The 15311-nt window shown below is 47.6% G+C and overlaps 1 protein-coding gene and 1 pseudogene across 8 annotated transcripts in view; both read right to left on the reverse strand.

The window, feature by feature from the left end:
• Positions 1–9871, reverse strand: part of ZNF384 (zinc finger protein 384) — a 49618-nt gene extending 39747 nt beyond the window's left edge. For 5 of the 7 annotated variants that reach the window (XM_084835169.1, XM_084835164.1, XM_084835166.1 and 2 more), the window contains exons 1-4: positions 9536–9871; positions 6142–6212; positions 5809–6049; positions 3751–4081 (exon numbers count right to left, since the gene is read on the reverse strand). In XM_084835169.1, coding sequence (XP_084691295.1) covers positions 3751–4081; positions 5809–6049; positions 6142–6212; positions 9536–9791 — 899 coding nt within the window. In that variant the 5' untranslated portion in view covers positions 9792–9871. The other 2 variants (XM_084835168.1, XM_084835167.1) reach the window with 2 other exon arrangements.
• The window catches only part of LOC146352896 (protein CFDP2 pseudogene), a 1048348-nt pseudogene that overhangs the window by 750575 nt on the left and 282462 nt on the right, over positions 1–15311 (reverse strand). The gene's annotated exons all lie outside the window — the stretch shown is intronic.

Genomic DNA, 15311 nt, shown 5'->3' on the forward strand with positions numbered 1-15311 from the left:
ATATAGTCAAGGGCATAACCACACTGAAGATGTTGCTTTGCACAGCAGCAAACCATTATCCCATCTAACCTAGTGCTGGTCTCTTAGTAGAAGTTCCTCACTGCCCTGCTTCATGAGATACCAGAGACTGAACCCGGGAAAAAAGCACAAAGGACCTTACGTCATTCCGAACTGGGCAAGATGCCCTAACTTCCACGACCTAATATCCCCTACCCCACATAAGCTCAAAGAGAAGGTATCTTATCACATGCTAGGTCTACTGGAATTTACCAAGAATACTTCTATGACTATACTGTCTGCAACCTGAGAGGGAAAAGTATGGGGTTACTCTCCTGAAAGTAAGATCTGGGTGCTTCCTGAATTATTTTGCTTCAAACTGCTGCCCTTCAGGCATAGAAAGACTGCTGAACATCGCACTTTGTTGCCTAAATAGATATAGGCAGCTGAGATCTGTTCTGGGGTCCCCAAATGCCAGGGGTAGACAACATGCTACCCATGGAACTACACACAGTCCTTGACACACACACCCCATGTAGCCCCTACTCCTGAAACTTGGGGTGGCAGCAAAAACAAATATTGACAGTTTGCAGCAATTTCAGCAGCTAACCAGTACAGAGTGGTTTTCTCCCAAAATTTAGGAAACGGATTTTTGCCATCACCGAATTCAGCAGCACAGGAGTGCAGCCTATAGAGGTGGGGATGTTCGGGGGTCAAAAGTAGCCCCTAGACACACACACCCGAAGTTGCCCCCCCCCCCGCCATAGACCCTGGTAAACAGAGTGGAGGGTTTTCACAACCAAAGTTTACTAGATGGGGTGTGGTTGGGAAAAAGATCAAGTATACTTTATGGAGGAGATCCTTTGCTAGAATCTAGCATATAAATTGGGTTAGAGTACTTACTGGCACAGATTGGATCCAATTAGTAGACTGGGAGTGAAGATCCAACAAATCTAAAGACCACCACATCTAGGCAGCAATTACCTTTTAAGCCTTCTCCGGGATCATAGCTCACTGATAAGAGCACATGCCTTGTGTGCAGAAGGTCCCTGGTTTGATCGCTGGTATCTTCACTTAGGGCTGGAAAAATTCCTGCCTGAAACCCTGGAGAGCCGCTGCCAGTCAGTGTTGACAATACTGGGCTAGGTGGACCAACGGTCTGACTCAGGGTAAGGCAGCTTCCTATGCTCCTAAGCTGTCACTTTCATAGGACAGCAATTTCAACCCCACACCACTGTATCTTGCTCCTCACTGCCCCACTAGCACAACCAGATGAAAATGCCGCCATGACAGTAAGTCACAACTGGAGGAATTCACCTTGTTTGCAGTTTTTAATGATACAGCAGTCCTATTAGAGACTACCAATCCTATTCCCCCTTTGCTACTTAGCCCAGTCCCTACCTCCCCGAACATCAGTTGCTAGTCTATTTCTTTCTTCCTACAGTATATTGTTTTCTTCATCCCTACTTTCTCCTTGGTTCCTCCCCCAACCATTATTATGCTCCACTAATAATTGTTACCCTGGATTGCTGCTCCTTGCTACTGTGTCCCACTTCCTCTAGCCACTCCCATCTTGCTCCCCCACATAGCATCCTGCCCTTCAAAGTTCCAAGAGATTTAGAACCCACCCTTTATTTTTTCAGTACAAAAACTCCTGTTATTTTTGTCAGGCTTCCTTTTCCTTCAACTCATGTTCCTGTTTCTCAGTCTCTTACCTACTTTTCACCCTTCCTTCAGCCACCTTTCCTCTGCTCTCCATCTCCCTTAGCCCCTGGGGCCTCTGACCAGCCTTTAGCCTGTCTCACAGGTCCTAGAGGGAAAGGTGCAACTTTTAAATACAGCCAAAGTAGCAACATTCCCTTACTTTACAGAAGCTGGACTGAAAACGTTTCAGCACGTTTGATCCCTGAGCACCTGGAATGCTCGCTGTGAGAATGTGCTTCATGCCAGTTCAGGCTGTTGGGTGTCAGCGGCTTCACTGTAATGCAATATAAATACCAAAGAGCTAGAGGTTTCTTTGATGTTTCTACAACATATTTAAGAGGCAGTCCACTTTGATCTAAAAACCAGCTTGTCTCTTCAGCAGTGCTAATAACCACTGTGGAAACTTCAAGAAACTATGGGCTGCATACAAGATACATACACACACCCATACACACAGCTGCCATGTCCACATACATTTTTGATGGATTACGGCCAAGGACAAACAGCAGTTTACAGACTTCACCCACAGGAGACATTCACAATGGAATTAAAAGGCTAGGGTGCTGGTAGCAAATAATCCAGTTTTGAATCTAATCACTAGAATAGGACATGGTAAAATCAACAGCATTACGGAGTTTCATCACCACAAGTGCAAGATCACCTGATCAGGGCAAAATAAAACTGGCTTGCACCATAAAAATGATGAATTACAACAAACTGTCTCATGCTAAAGTAAAAATAAGTTTAGTGTGTTAGACAGTCCTATTTAAGTGAAAAAATACATCGCCGAAATACATCAGACAGAATCGCTGAAATACATCAGACACCAAGTGCCCTCTCGCAAGCCCAATATGTTCAGCTACATCACGCATTACCAAGCTCAGCACAAATAGCTACTGGACTTGTCATTTGAGACATACATTCCTCAGAATTACAGAAGACAGACAGACCAATAGTCCAGCTATTCCAATATACTGAAACCATGGGCATCAGCTATCCAGAATCCACTACATGATAAGGATGATATGATCATCCGTACTCTGCTATTTGTACCTGACTTGCAGCAGACAGAGTTTAAATCATTCTCAGCATGAGATTATAGCCCTTGACCATTTTCACTTACTTCTCAGGAGTCCAATGCACTCACTGGGGGTGTTTGGACGATCAGCGGGGGAAACAATGCAGCATCAGTTGTTTCCCCCACCAGTCACACACCTGGGATTACCCTAATTACCTGCATCACATTGCAGGTTGCTGTGTTGTCTGAACTTGGCGTGCGGCACAGTTCATTTACACCCACCCTACAACTCATACTGCAAGCCATGGGTTGTAGGGCAGGTGAAAGTGAACTACGCCTGCCTGTGCACCAGGTTTGGACAACACAGCACCCTGCAATGCAGTACGGGTAATTAGGGCAATCCCGGTTGAGCAACCGGTGAGTGTGGAGGCAGGGGAAACAACCAATGCTGCACCGTTTCCCCTGCTGATTGTCCAAACCCAGTCACTGACAAACCATTAACACTGGAATAAACCCTGGGAACAGGAGATAAGCTGCTTGTCCCAGCACCTCGGCTGGCAAGGAGAAGACCATTCTAGTATAGGAAGGTCAGGGTCATGGAACCTGCTCTCATTGCTGGAAAAATTCCAGTGCTGCCAGGACAGATAATACTGTATTCTATACAGCTGGGGCATTATTGGTAGGTGGAATGAATGGCCAAGAAGCTTTGTCTGGTGCACAGTTACATAACTCTATTACTAGCAATGCTAGTTTAGTTGGAAATCATAATGTTACACTAGTTAGTGTTTAGATTCCACCTCCTTCTGGAGTCAACAATGCTGTGTCATGCTTAAGCCTAAACAGCTAGGAGCTCCCTCTTGCGAGTCTCTGACCTAGCTCTATCACAACTGTACACTTCCCTCCAGCCCAGATCATGATTAAATTAGGACCAAAGAGGGCCAATGAGAAAGAATACCATACAGCGGAAGAAAACAGTTCTCCTACAATTCAAAGCAAGTGCCCGTATACAATTTCAAATCCCATATACCCACCTGTACGTCTTGCCATCCTTGTGCTGGTCTTCATCATCCTCATTTGGTAATACAAAAGGATCACTCATCTCTGGCAAGCCTGATTCCTGTAGCCGCTTCTTTTTTCGACCGCGAGGAGCTTTGGGGGTTATACCTCCAGCACCACTAACTGCCCCACTCTCTGAAAGGGCAGTAGTCCCCTTCTTGGAGAGGTCAGGGACCACTTGGAGAGCTGCCTGAGAACCCGGGGGAAGTGCCGAGACAATCATGGGTGCTGAGATGGGAAAGGTTTGCACGGACGAGGCTGTGGTCACGAGAGACCCTGAGGGAGAAGTGATCACCAGACCAGGCCCTGCAGCAAGAGAAAAGGGCCAGGTATTAACCCCACAAAGAGTACTTAACTGTCTTTCAAAATGCCAAGGGAAGGAAAATTTGTTCCTAAAATCATATGTAATTAGTGTTTACCCAGCTTCAGGTCCCCAGATATGAACCTCACCTTGGGCCTACCTCTCAGTCTAACCTACCTCACAGGGTTACTGTGAGAATAAAATGGAGGGGAGAAAGGGCCATGTATGCAGGCTGCAAAAAAAATCTATGCTGCCTCCCTCTGCTGAGCATGACAAGCAGCCCACCCTCCTCCCAACCCAAGCTGCAAAGGTGAGTGGGAATACTTTGCCTGTGATCCAACCAGCTCCAAAATTGGGAGGAAGGGTGGGGATTGTTAAAGCAGCTGTGTTTCTACAGAGTCTTGGCAACACAGGGTCAAATCGACAAGCCCCACTCCTGCTGGCCTTTCCTGCTTCACAGCAGGAAACACAAGAGGGGAAATGTTTCATGCCACTGCCTGAAGGCATACAGTGCACGCGCCACATATGTAGCCTTTCCCTTGGGCAAGACTGGAGGAGTGTTGGTTGCAGCCACCTGAAGGCACATTTGATGACTTTAGACTGTGGCACACACCACATGCTCCACATCCAACCTTTCTCAAGGGGAAGGACAGCCATTATGGTGTAGTCATTAGAGTGTTGGACTGGGACTCAGGAGATCCAGGTTCTGATCCCCATGCGGCCATGAAGCTCCCTGGGTGACTTTGGGCCAGTCACCAACTGTCAGCCTAACCTACCTCACAGTGTTGTTGTGAGGATAAAATGGAGAGGATAAAATCTTGCACACCACCTCGGGCTCCTTGGAGGAAAGATAGGGTACACATGTAAATCATCATTATTATAGTAAGGTGTGGGAGTTTTTGGCTTGGCTAGCAAAGCCCGCTAAAAATTGCGGATCCCTGCATGTAAGCTACTCTGAAGCCCTTGGAATGGAATAAAAGTGTAATAAATAAATACATTCGAAAACCATAGAATTGAAACATCTGACACATTTGTCTAGTCCAGGAGTGGGCAACTTGTAGCCCTCCAGATGTTTTGCTCTACAACTCCCATCATCCCTTACCATTGGCAATCTGGGTAGGGCTCACGAGAATTGTAGGCCAAAACATCTGGAGGGCCACAAATCACCCACCCCTGCTGTAGACAGTAATTATTCCACAATTTTCTGTGCAGAAACAGGAGTGAGCAAGCACACTGCCTCTCACACGTTCCTCACTTCTGCTTTTAATCAACAATCTATAATCAGCTGGGTTGTAGGTTGTGAGTGTGACATCCAAAGTTGGAGCGCTGGGTTGTTTAGGGGCTAAACAACCCAGCAGTTAACCCAACAACAAAGCATGGGTTAACTGCTGCGTTATTTAGCCCCTAAACAACCCAGCACTCCGAGTTCACATGTCACACTGACAAGCAATGACCCGGCTGATTGTAGCTTATTGATTAAAAGCAGAAGTGAAAAACGCGTGAGGGGTAGCACCCTCCCTGCTCATGCATGAACTGGCCCAGTAAGTGGGTAGGTAGTTTTATGGTGCAGCAGCATTCAGAAAATACTGCACATTTGGCTAGAATGCACTTCTTTTTCAAGATCTGAGAGATGGATTAGCCATGCTCCTTTACCAAGGACAGATCAACCCCTGTCCCCTTCAACTGCACTGCTCCACCGACAATGCATACTGCACCCTCCAAATCCTCTCACCTGTTGTCATAAGGCCAGCAGACTGCACAGGTACCACAGTGATGTTCTGTGTCACAGAAGCCTGGCTGTGTGGGGTAAGCTGCTCTGGCTTGGTATCAGAATCCATAGAAATGTTGGTGGGGAGGGCCACCGAGGTGGGTACAGTCAGTAAGGTAGGATAGTGAGGGGGGGCCAAACCGCAGCCCTTCTCCGCGGGCAACAGTTGCTCCTTCATCTTGTTAATGAACATACTGTTGTCAATCTAGAGTGAGAAGAGGAAAGCGGGAAAGAGATTTTAAAATCGCTGTGGGCAGAGCTTTGCAGGAAGCATGTTAGAATTTAGGTATTTCTTACCTGTCCTGAGACTGTGGGCACTGCTGGCCAGAAATATGGGGTGGAGTTGAAGTGAGATTCTTCCATTCTAGCTGGGGAAGAAAAAGACAAGGCTTGATGTCAAACCAGATCACTTTGATATGTTATTACTGAAACACAGTCCTTTTATTTCAACACAGCCCCAACTCTACTTCTGAAATTCCATCAGCCTGCTAAACAAACTCAGTTGTGTTAATATGCTCTGATGTTACAAAGTTTCAGAAGCCAAAAATGTCTGCAAAATTTCCCAGTCATCCTCTAGAAGAGCATAGTCTCTGCATGTGCCAGTAACCCATGATTTGCCAGGCACAAGCAAGAGCCAGTGAGTACACTCTGGTGTGCTCATCCCTTCTACTGCCCTCTTACAGTCTAAGATCACACCAACGGTAGGTTGCTCTCGTGACATCCGAAGCCAGGGACTCTGGCTCATTCAGGGGTTAAACAACCCAGGGTTAATCCAAGAACCTGCTCGTGCCCAGCAAATCGTGGGTTAATTAACAATTTGCTGTTACTTGTGAACTGGGTCTTGGTCTTCACAGAAAGACAACAGCTTTGTGCAATTCAAACCAAACATGGCAGGAATATAGGCATCCCCACATTTTCCCCTTTCCTCCTGAAACAGTGCCAAGGTGCTAAATGAAACACAGGAGGGGGTGTTGCAAAAATGCATACAAGCAACAAGTTACTAGAGTCTGAATCTCCATTGAAATAAAACAACTTCACTGGTGCAGAACCTTTGATGTGGCTGTTGAACAATCCTTAACAGCTCAGGCAGAAGATAAAGAACCCTACATTTCATCATTCTGGTCTGTTAACGATTGCTGAATATTGGGAGTTTGCAAGAGCAGATTTCATTTGCTTCAGCTCATTGGGATGCAATGAGGTGGTACCACATATGGCTCAAATGATTTGCTGAGAACTTGTCCAGCTCAAATTATACTTCGTTTAGCCCAGATCCTCTCTATCATCAACATGTCATAAACTTTTCCCCTCTCCCAAATGTGGCAACAGAATGCCATAGTCCTGGGTCCAGCCTCTCTATCTGGAGTCCCTTTAGTTAAGATCTATACATGGCTCTCTAAAGTTATACTGATTTGTGCCATAAAAATCTATATTTTTCAGCCTGAATAGACCTTTGAAAAAGCTCAAAATGCTTCCCCACTGGTAGTGAAAAATTAAAAGAAACTCCCATAAAGATGGTGCAAGGACACATTTTTATGCAATATAACTTTGACCCAAAGATCTTATAGTAGAAAAACAAGATGTGCAGTGTGGAAAACCTCATGTTCCAGCTCATCATACAGCTTTTACATAGCACAGCAGACATACCAGAAACAGTTCACTTTCCTCTATCAAAAAAGCCATTTCCAAGACCATCTACAATAGTTCATTATCATATGCCTGAAATACATGCCGGTGGGGCTTTTGCCTGAAAATGTTAGTTGATCTTTATTTCAAATAGGAAGTGCAGCTAAGAAAGGACGGTATTTTACAGAAGGGTGGACAGAAGGTAGATCTCCAGATGTTTCAGGCTTCAAGTTCCAGAAGCCCCTGCCAGCATGGCCAACAATCAGGAATACTGGGAGTTGAACTCCAAAACAGCTAGAAATCTACTTTCCACCCACCAGTTTTACAGCATGTCCCAAAGTAAACACGGAGAATAGATGAGGTATTATACCAGTTAGCACAACTTCCACAATTAAAGTTCAATTCAAGCCTCCTAATGAGTCCTAAAGAATAATGGCTACAATCCTATCCATACTTTCTTGGCAGTAAGCCCCATTAAGGACTCAGTAGTAGTTATGTCCAAGTAAGCATGCTTCGGAAGGGATTATACAAAGCACGGGATGTCTTCCATCTCGAGAACATCTAATGTTCTACTGAAAAGCCAAACAAATTTTATTTTCCCCTCAAGACAATCAAGAGGTCTGTATAGCTTTAAGCAAATCAACAACTTCCAGACCAGAATATGTATGCACTAACCAAATCATATTACCAAACATTGACTATCTCCCATTCCAAATTTTGGATTTCAAGGGGCTACAAATCTGATTCACTCTAGATGCAATATGGATGTCAGTATGGAGCTGAATCCAATACTAAACATGCAAGAAAAAAATAGAATATACAGATTACTGTCAATTATTCAAATTTCATTCACCTCCAACTCCTGATAAAGCTCACAAGAGATCTGATTTCTGTCTAAGGGTAAGTAGGGAGCAATAGAGCCATTAAGAAACAAGTATTCTGGATTTCACTGACATGTTAAAGCAGCCAGAATGTATTAAGCATGCTTCAGGCTGGAGTATGAAGTATCCAAGGCAATGCAACAAGCCACTGAGAAGGGACAGTAGCTTATCCAGCATCAGATTAAATATAAAATTCAGTGGATGAGCCATATTTCAGTGGATGAGAACTAGCTAGCCCACACTTTTGAAAAGCCTAAAGGGCAAGGTGAGGAGTAGTTTTAGGCATAAAAGTTGTAAAGCCGCAGAAGGGAACACACCAAAACACTCTGCCAATGATTCAGATTGGGGGAAGTAGGTGATCTCTGAATCTTACATTGCAATACAGGTCTCCATGCTGCAAGATCCTCTCCTTTCCTGGAACTCCGTGCTTGACCTCCCCCTTCCAGTATCCCCAAATCCCACCCCAGAGGCCCTCACCAGTTACAGAGCCTAGGCTTTGACCAGGAGTGTCAGGCAAGATCTTATCACCATCTCCAATGCAGCCCACAACACTACCTAGCATAAAAGTTATGTGCTAAAACCAAGCATAATTTAGTGTGTCTGTGGAGGGGAGAGTAGATATTGTCCCTGGAAATCTATGGAGTGTACAATTTAGTCCTCCAAACCATTTAAGACCATAAGTGAACCTCTGTTACATCACAGCATGGGTCCACATAGTACAGCCAGATGCTTCAGGGCCAGCCACAAAAATGGCATGAAAGAATCAGCCCTCCCCTGCCTGTTTGTTCCCAGCATCTGGTATTCAGGGAGATGCTGCCTTGGAACATGGAGGTTCCATATAGCTGGCACAGTCAATAGCCATTTATGGCCTTATCCTCCATGAATGTGTCTACTCCCTTTCTAAACCCATCTAAACCACTATACACCACCACATATTATGCTGCGAAGTCCCTAAATTAAGTATGCATTGTACGAAGAGCGACTTCCATTTCTCGAGCTGACATCTACTGACAACCAATTTCATGAAGTCAAACACCCCAAGCCCTGCCTTTGGGGAGCCACATCTAAATCACCAGGGACATGAAGAGGGGAGGGAAGCCAGGACCACCACCCCTTCCTGACTGGGCCATATTCAGGGACCCCCAACCCAACCGCCCCACACACCGCGTCCTTTCATTGGCACTGACCCCGCCCGCGGCCCCTCGCTCTCCGGCCCGCCCGGGCCGAGGCAGGAAACAGCGGCCGAGCCGACGCGGAGTCCAGCGGCGCACGGGCCACCAGCTGAGATGAGGCAGCCCCGGAGCCGCCACCTCCCGCCGCCGCCGCTCCCCCGGACAGCCAGGCGGACAGCAGGCAGCCCTTATCTTCCGCTTCCGGGTGACTTAACCCCGGAAGTGCTCCTTGTCGAGGAAAGCCGCTCATGTTCTCCCGCCCGCTGCCCATTACCCAGCCCCTCCCGGCCCCCGGAGACGGCCCCCCGGCTCTGGCCCAAGTGGCGGTAACGGCAGCCTCCTCCTCACCGGAAAAGGGAACGGGAAGTCACTTCTGGGTTCAAGAGGTGGGGTTTGAGTTAGCACTTCCGGGGCGCCCAGGGGGTGGCCGCCGAACGAGTCCCTTCACCCACAGGAAGCAGCGTGATCGGCGGCCAAAAGTGGGTTTTTCGAAAACAGGTCGCTGAGCGGAGCGCGCGAATCAAGAGGCCGCTGACGGCGCGCCGCAGGAGCCACCTTTGCAGAAGACGCGCAACGGACTCTGTAGCGGCAGCCGGGAGAAGATCAGGCCTCTTTCTTCCCCCTCCAGCTCCTCCAGAAATCCTTGGCCATAATATTGTGCACTTTGGAAAAGACACCGTAGAGCCGGGCTACAGAGATAGCGGGCCTTCTGAGATCTCCTTCGGGGATCTTTCAGGCCCTTTCCTTGAATGTTCAGGCATATAGAAGGGGAAGAAATGGAAGCAGTGACAGATTTTACTTTCTTGGGCTCCAAGATCACCGCAGACGGTGACTGTAGCCATGAAATTAAGAGACGCTTGCTCCTTGGGAGGAAAGCTATGGCAAACCTAGACAGCAGAGTAAGAAGCAGAGACATCACCTTGCCCACAAAGGTCCACATAATCAAAGCTATGGTTTTCCCAGTAGCAACGTATGGCTGTGAGAGCTGGACTATAAGGAAGGCTGAGCGCCGAAGAATCGATGCTTTCGAACTGTGGTGCTGGAGAAGACTCTTACGAGTCCCTTGGACTGCAAGGAGGTCAGATCAGTCAATCCTAAAGGAAATCAACCCTGAGTGCTCATTGGAAGGAGAGATACTGAAGCTGAAGCTCAAATATTTTGGCCACCTACAGCAGAGGATGAGATGGCTAGATTGCATCACCGATGCAATGAATATGGACTTGAGCACACTCCGGGAGAGAGTGCAGGCCAGGAAGGCCTGGCGTGCTATGGTCCATGGGGTCACGAAGAGTCGGACACGACTGCGACTGACACAACAAAGCATTTCTGCCTAATTGCTCAGTAAGAAGCAAATGCAATCCTGCCTTCCATTGAGATGGGTGACTTTTTTAAAAAGTTATGTTGTTAATATTTAATGCAATTAAGGATGCAATCCTATGCATGTTTAGACAGAAAAAAATTCTACAATTCTCCCATGGCTGGCCGGGGAATGCTGGGAGTTGTAGGGCTTTTTTCTGTCTAAACATGGATAGGATTGTGCCCTAAACAGCTTTAAATAATCTTGACATGTGTATCTAAGTTCTGGCTGTTCCGCACTGAATCCATCTACTACATATTCTTAGGCCCTCTTCCTCACCACAAAATTTCTGGCTAGAAGTCTGACACACTTCTTGTGGGGCCCCTGCTCAACTCTGGCATGCAGCCTGGATGGCTAGCCACAAGGCATTGTGGCCTTTGGGCCAAAAAAGAGCCCCATCCTGATGTAATAGAAGCTTACTTTGAAGTAAACCTACTAAAATCAGTGGGTCATTTCCAGCCGACCCCTCTCCCCAATCATTTAGCACAGGGGTGCATGACCTTTTTTTGCCACAGGGCATGCTGTGGTGCATAAATGTGCCTGTCTGCTCCCCTCACCTGATCCCAGTGATCCTGCTCAGGATTACTAGGGGGTGGGGGAGGCTTTCTCACCCCCATCCCAGCTATCTGCACAAGATTGTTGGAGTGGAGGGGGGTGTCAGGGTGGAAACTGAGCCGATAGAACCCCAGAGCAGTTCTGATTCTGAGGAGGATCAGCAATCCGTGGGAGAGGAGCCAGCTCATCCCTCACAGGCACAGCAGCTGGCAGAGATTCCTCCTGCCAGCATTCCTGGGATAGATAGTGACCTGGGCAGTGAGAGAGTGCAGGAGGCGGGCTTGCTCGACGCAGACGCAGGGAGCGACGAGCGATGGAGGGCGCAGAAAGGAGGCGTAGTGCCCGTTTGGCGCGCAAGCAACGGCCGTCTCCTGTGGACCCAAGGGAAAGAGGGAGGATCTCTCCCTAGCCCATAAGTTCAGGGTCTTCACGTGACTCTCCTTCAAACGGGGATCAACTGCCTACTTGGTGCATAGGCCACTCTGCTGTTCCTTGCTTAGTCGCTGGTGATTAGCACCTGAAAGAGTCATTAAGTTGTAAAAGGATTAAAGCCTTGAAAAGAATCCTTTTCTCTGTGTCTTGAGTTGGCTATTGGAGTCTACTGAAAGAGGCTGCTAGGGCACTCCTGACGGGGCTGCTTTAGGGTCGTTGAGGGAAGCTAAACTGCAGGAAAGAAGCAACCCTGACTGATTTGGGGTTGTTGAGGGGAAGGAGACTAAAGCTTCCTCCCTGCCCCACCAATCCTGATTGGGATCACTGCTGTGGTGCTAACTGTGAAGGCCCTCTCGTGTTCCTGCCAGCTATGCCTCAGGCAGCAGCAGAACATAGAAGGGCCTCTCCCAAGGATCTTCAAACCCAAGGAGGCGCATATGGGAGAATGTGGTCTTTCAACTAGCACGGACCCAAGTTGCGTAGGGGAGTGTTCTTCACTGCAAAGCCTGAGGGCCACTAGTCCCCTCAAGTGCAGCGCCTGACTTCTCATTTCACTCACTCTTTGTCTCTCTTTTTTAGTAGTTGCTCTCTCTCAACAGGGGCTCGATAGCTTTACCATGTTTGCTGTAGCAGTGGGCTGGCTACTAGAGCTTCTGGGGTGGGGAGTCAGAAGACCAGCTGCTCATCGGCGGTAAGGTGGCAGGCGGGGCGGGGCAGGGGAAAGGAGAACGGAAGCATCACGTAATTAGCTATGGGGTGGGTTTGGAAGAGCCTAAGAGGCAAAGAGATGTTATTGGATAGCTGCAATGATGTATTGTGCAGGTCCTAGAGGAGAAGTGGAATGCGCAGCAAGAGAGCAGTATAGGCCTGTGTTGGAGGCTCTTGCAACACTGAATAGAGCAGAGCATTCTCTCAATGACAAGAAAAAGACTCATCCAAATCTAAGGACCAAGTGAGCCTGTTGAAATTTGCCTGATGAGACCTTGCTTGAACAACATGGAGGGGGCTGGGGAGGAGCAGCTAGGAAAGACCTTCAGCCAAGTCTGGTGCACAGTGTCACCACTGGCCCAGGGGAAAGAGGAGAGGACCTCATGGCCTTAGAAAGGACCCCAAGTGGCCTTGGTGGTGGTGCCTAGAGCTAAAGCGACCCCTGCTTGAAAAATAGTGAAGATCACTGGTATAGGGCTTATAGGTTGTGAACTGTCCAGACAGCTTCAGCTATTAGGCAGTATAGAAATGTAATAAATACATAAATAAACCAGCATTTTGAATTCTGCCTAGAAACAGACCTGTAGACCTTTTCCTGCTAACCTTCAGAAAGATGGTGAAGGCAGCTTTGTTTCAATGGGCCTTCAGTATTGGGCGACCTCCTGATTAGTCTCGCTGTTTGGCTCTGTTGGCTTATTGTGCTCTCCTCCTTATATGTGTGTGGTGCTGAACTGGTTATCGGTTGTATTGTCTAAAATGTGTATTTTATTTATTTATTTAATAAATATATATCCCAAGAATGATGCTCAAACCCATTTTGTGATTTTGGTACACTGCTTTTTTGGCCCATTAGGCTGAAAAGAAATCTATACATTTTAAAATAAAGCTAAAACGTCACGTGCAAGGAACTGAACTGTACAACCTAGAAGACTCTTGGGAGGCCAAATTACCATTGAAATGCAGCAAAGGTTAATTCATCACAATTCCCTGTCATTTTGGTCCTGAACAGAGAATACAAATGGTATCTTTTCTTTCACTATTTCACATGGAGCACAATCTATTTAGATGTTCTGCGCAAGCCGTGCTGAAAAGAATGTGAGCTATGCAAGAGTACTACTGTGCTGTTGTACATCTTCTGTTCATTTCAGTGGGACTTTTGCATCCTTTTCCCTCCACTTTGGTCCCAATAAAAATCACTCTGCCTACTCTTTTTCTTCCTTAATGTAAGTGCAAATCATGCATTTAATACAAAATGTTGTTTGGCACTGATCTCTCATATCCTCACAAATCTCATTTTAGTCCTGTCAGGAATGGGAATTTTGAAGAGGTCACACTTCAGCATAGAGTTCTTTGACAAGATGGGGTGGAGTGGTCATGGAACTTTGGGTCGGCAGTGCAGCATTTCCTCAGAGAACTCAGTGGTGGGGTGGGGTGTTAGGCAGCCTGCACGTGGGGTCTCACCTGTGTCCAAGTTTAGTATCAGCCAAAGGATTTTCTTCAGTATTGGAGTCAGTATCCAGCTGCTGTGCTAATGGATTGCATGACCCCTTTTTGGCATCAGTGTTAAGTCACTGCTTGAGTCTAGGGTCATGACAACCAGATATGGCCAGCCACTATTGGAGGTGGAACCCTGAACTAGATGGACCCTTAGTCTGATCCAGCACAGCAGTTTTTATGATCTTACATCTCCCCTTAATAGCGCTCCAAGTCCACTGCCTTAAGTGGCTGCCTGCCCTTGATTAAAGTCACCTCTGCTCTGCCATATTTGATGTGCCTGGTTAGCATGGAACAGTCTCCCCAACTGGCCCGCTCCCTTTGGCCTAGCAACCTGATGGCCATGGCTGCTCCCTCGCCCCCAGCCCCCCAGCTTCTGCAGGCTTGCCCTCAGTCCCTGGGAATATTTTTGGTGACATGTTCCTAGATTGCAATGCTATGTGGACACTGGCCCTAGTGCAGTACTGGCTCCTCAGCGACCAGTGAGACCAGTGAGCATCCTGTCCTGCTCCCGCAGCCACAGTGGGCAGCCTCCACCTCAAGACCACGCGGAGCAGCATGGCATAGGCCATCACGACTCTGGCAGCCTTCCCGGGTGCTGTCGTCTTCTCAGGTGTCCTTGTCACACGCCCGCCAATATGGTGGAGATATCAGAACTGCATTGTCAGCATCCCAAATGGAGCTCCTCCATGGGTGTCAAGCTCCCTCAACTATCACCTAGCAGCAGCCATTCTAGCAGGCTGCAAAGGAGAGGGAGAGAAGAGAAGCAGGGCTGTTCCATTGCTTCTGCTGAGAGAGAGACCAGATGCCTTTGGCCCTTCCTCACCTAGCAGCAGCCATTCCAGGAAGTGACTGGAACGGTTTCCATCCCAAATGGTCATGATAAAACTTTAACCTGAACTTTCTTTTTTCCACTGCCCTCCCTATTGGTTAGTCCTTGTGCATCATGTTTTTCATTTAGATTATAAGCTTGTGGGCAGGGACTGTCAGGGTATGTGTTATGGTTGGACCTCCCCGCTGTTGAGATAGTGGGGGAGGGCACCCTAATTCCTGTGGTCATGGGGAGGCTACTTGAGGATACGATGGAAGCAGCAAAGTATGCCATCTTTCCTGCCCTCACTGTCACAACATAGGTGCGGCTATGCACTCCGACGTGTGTTTAGTCAGCCTCTGGCTACTGCCCATTTCTCTGCGTTCATGTGTCGACAGAGCAGACATACCCTTGGCTTGACCTGCATGGCTTGG

This window comes from Heloderma suspectum, chromosome 2, assembly GCF_057233095.1.
Source record: "Heloderma suspectum isolate Gila_16-S chromosome 2, 16-S_ref, whole genome shotgun sequence".
Classification (NCBI taxonomy): Eukaryota; Metazoa; Chordata; class Lepidosauria; order Squamata; family Helodermatidae; genus Heloderma; species Heloderma suspectum.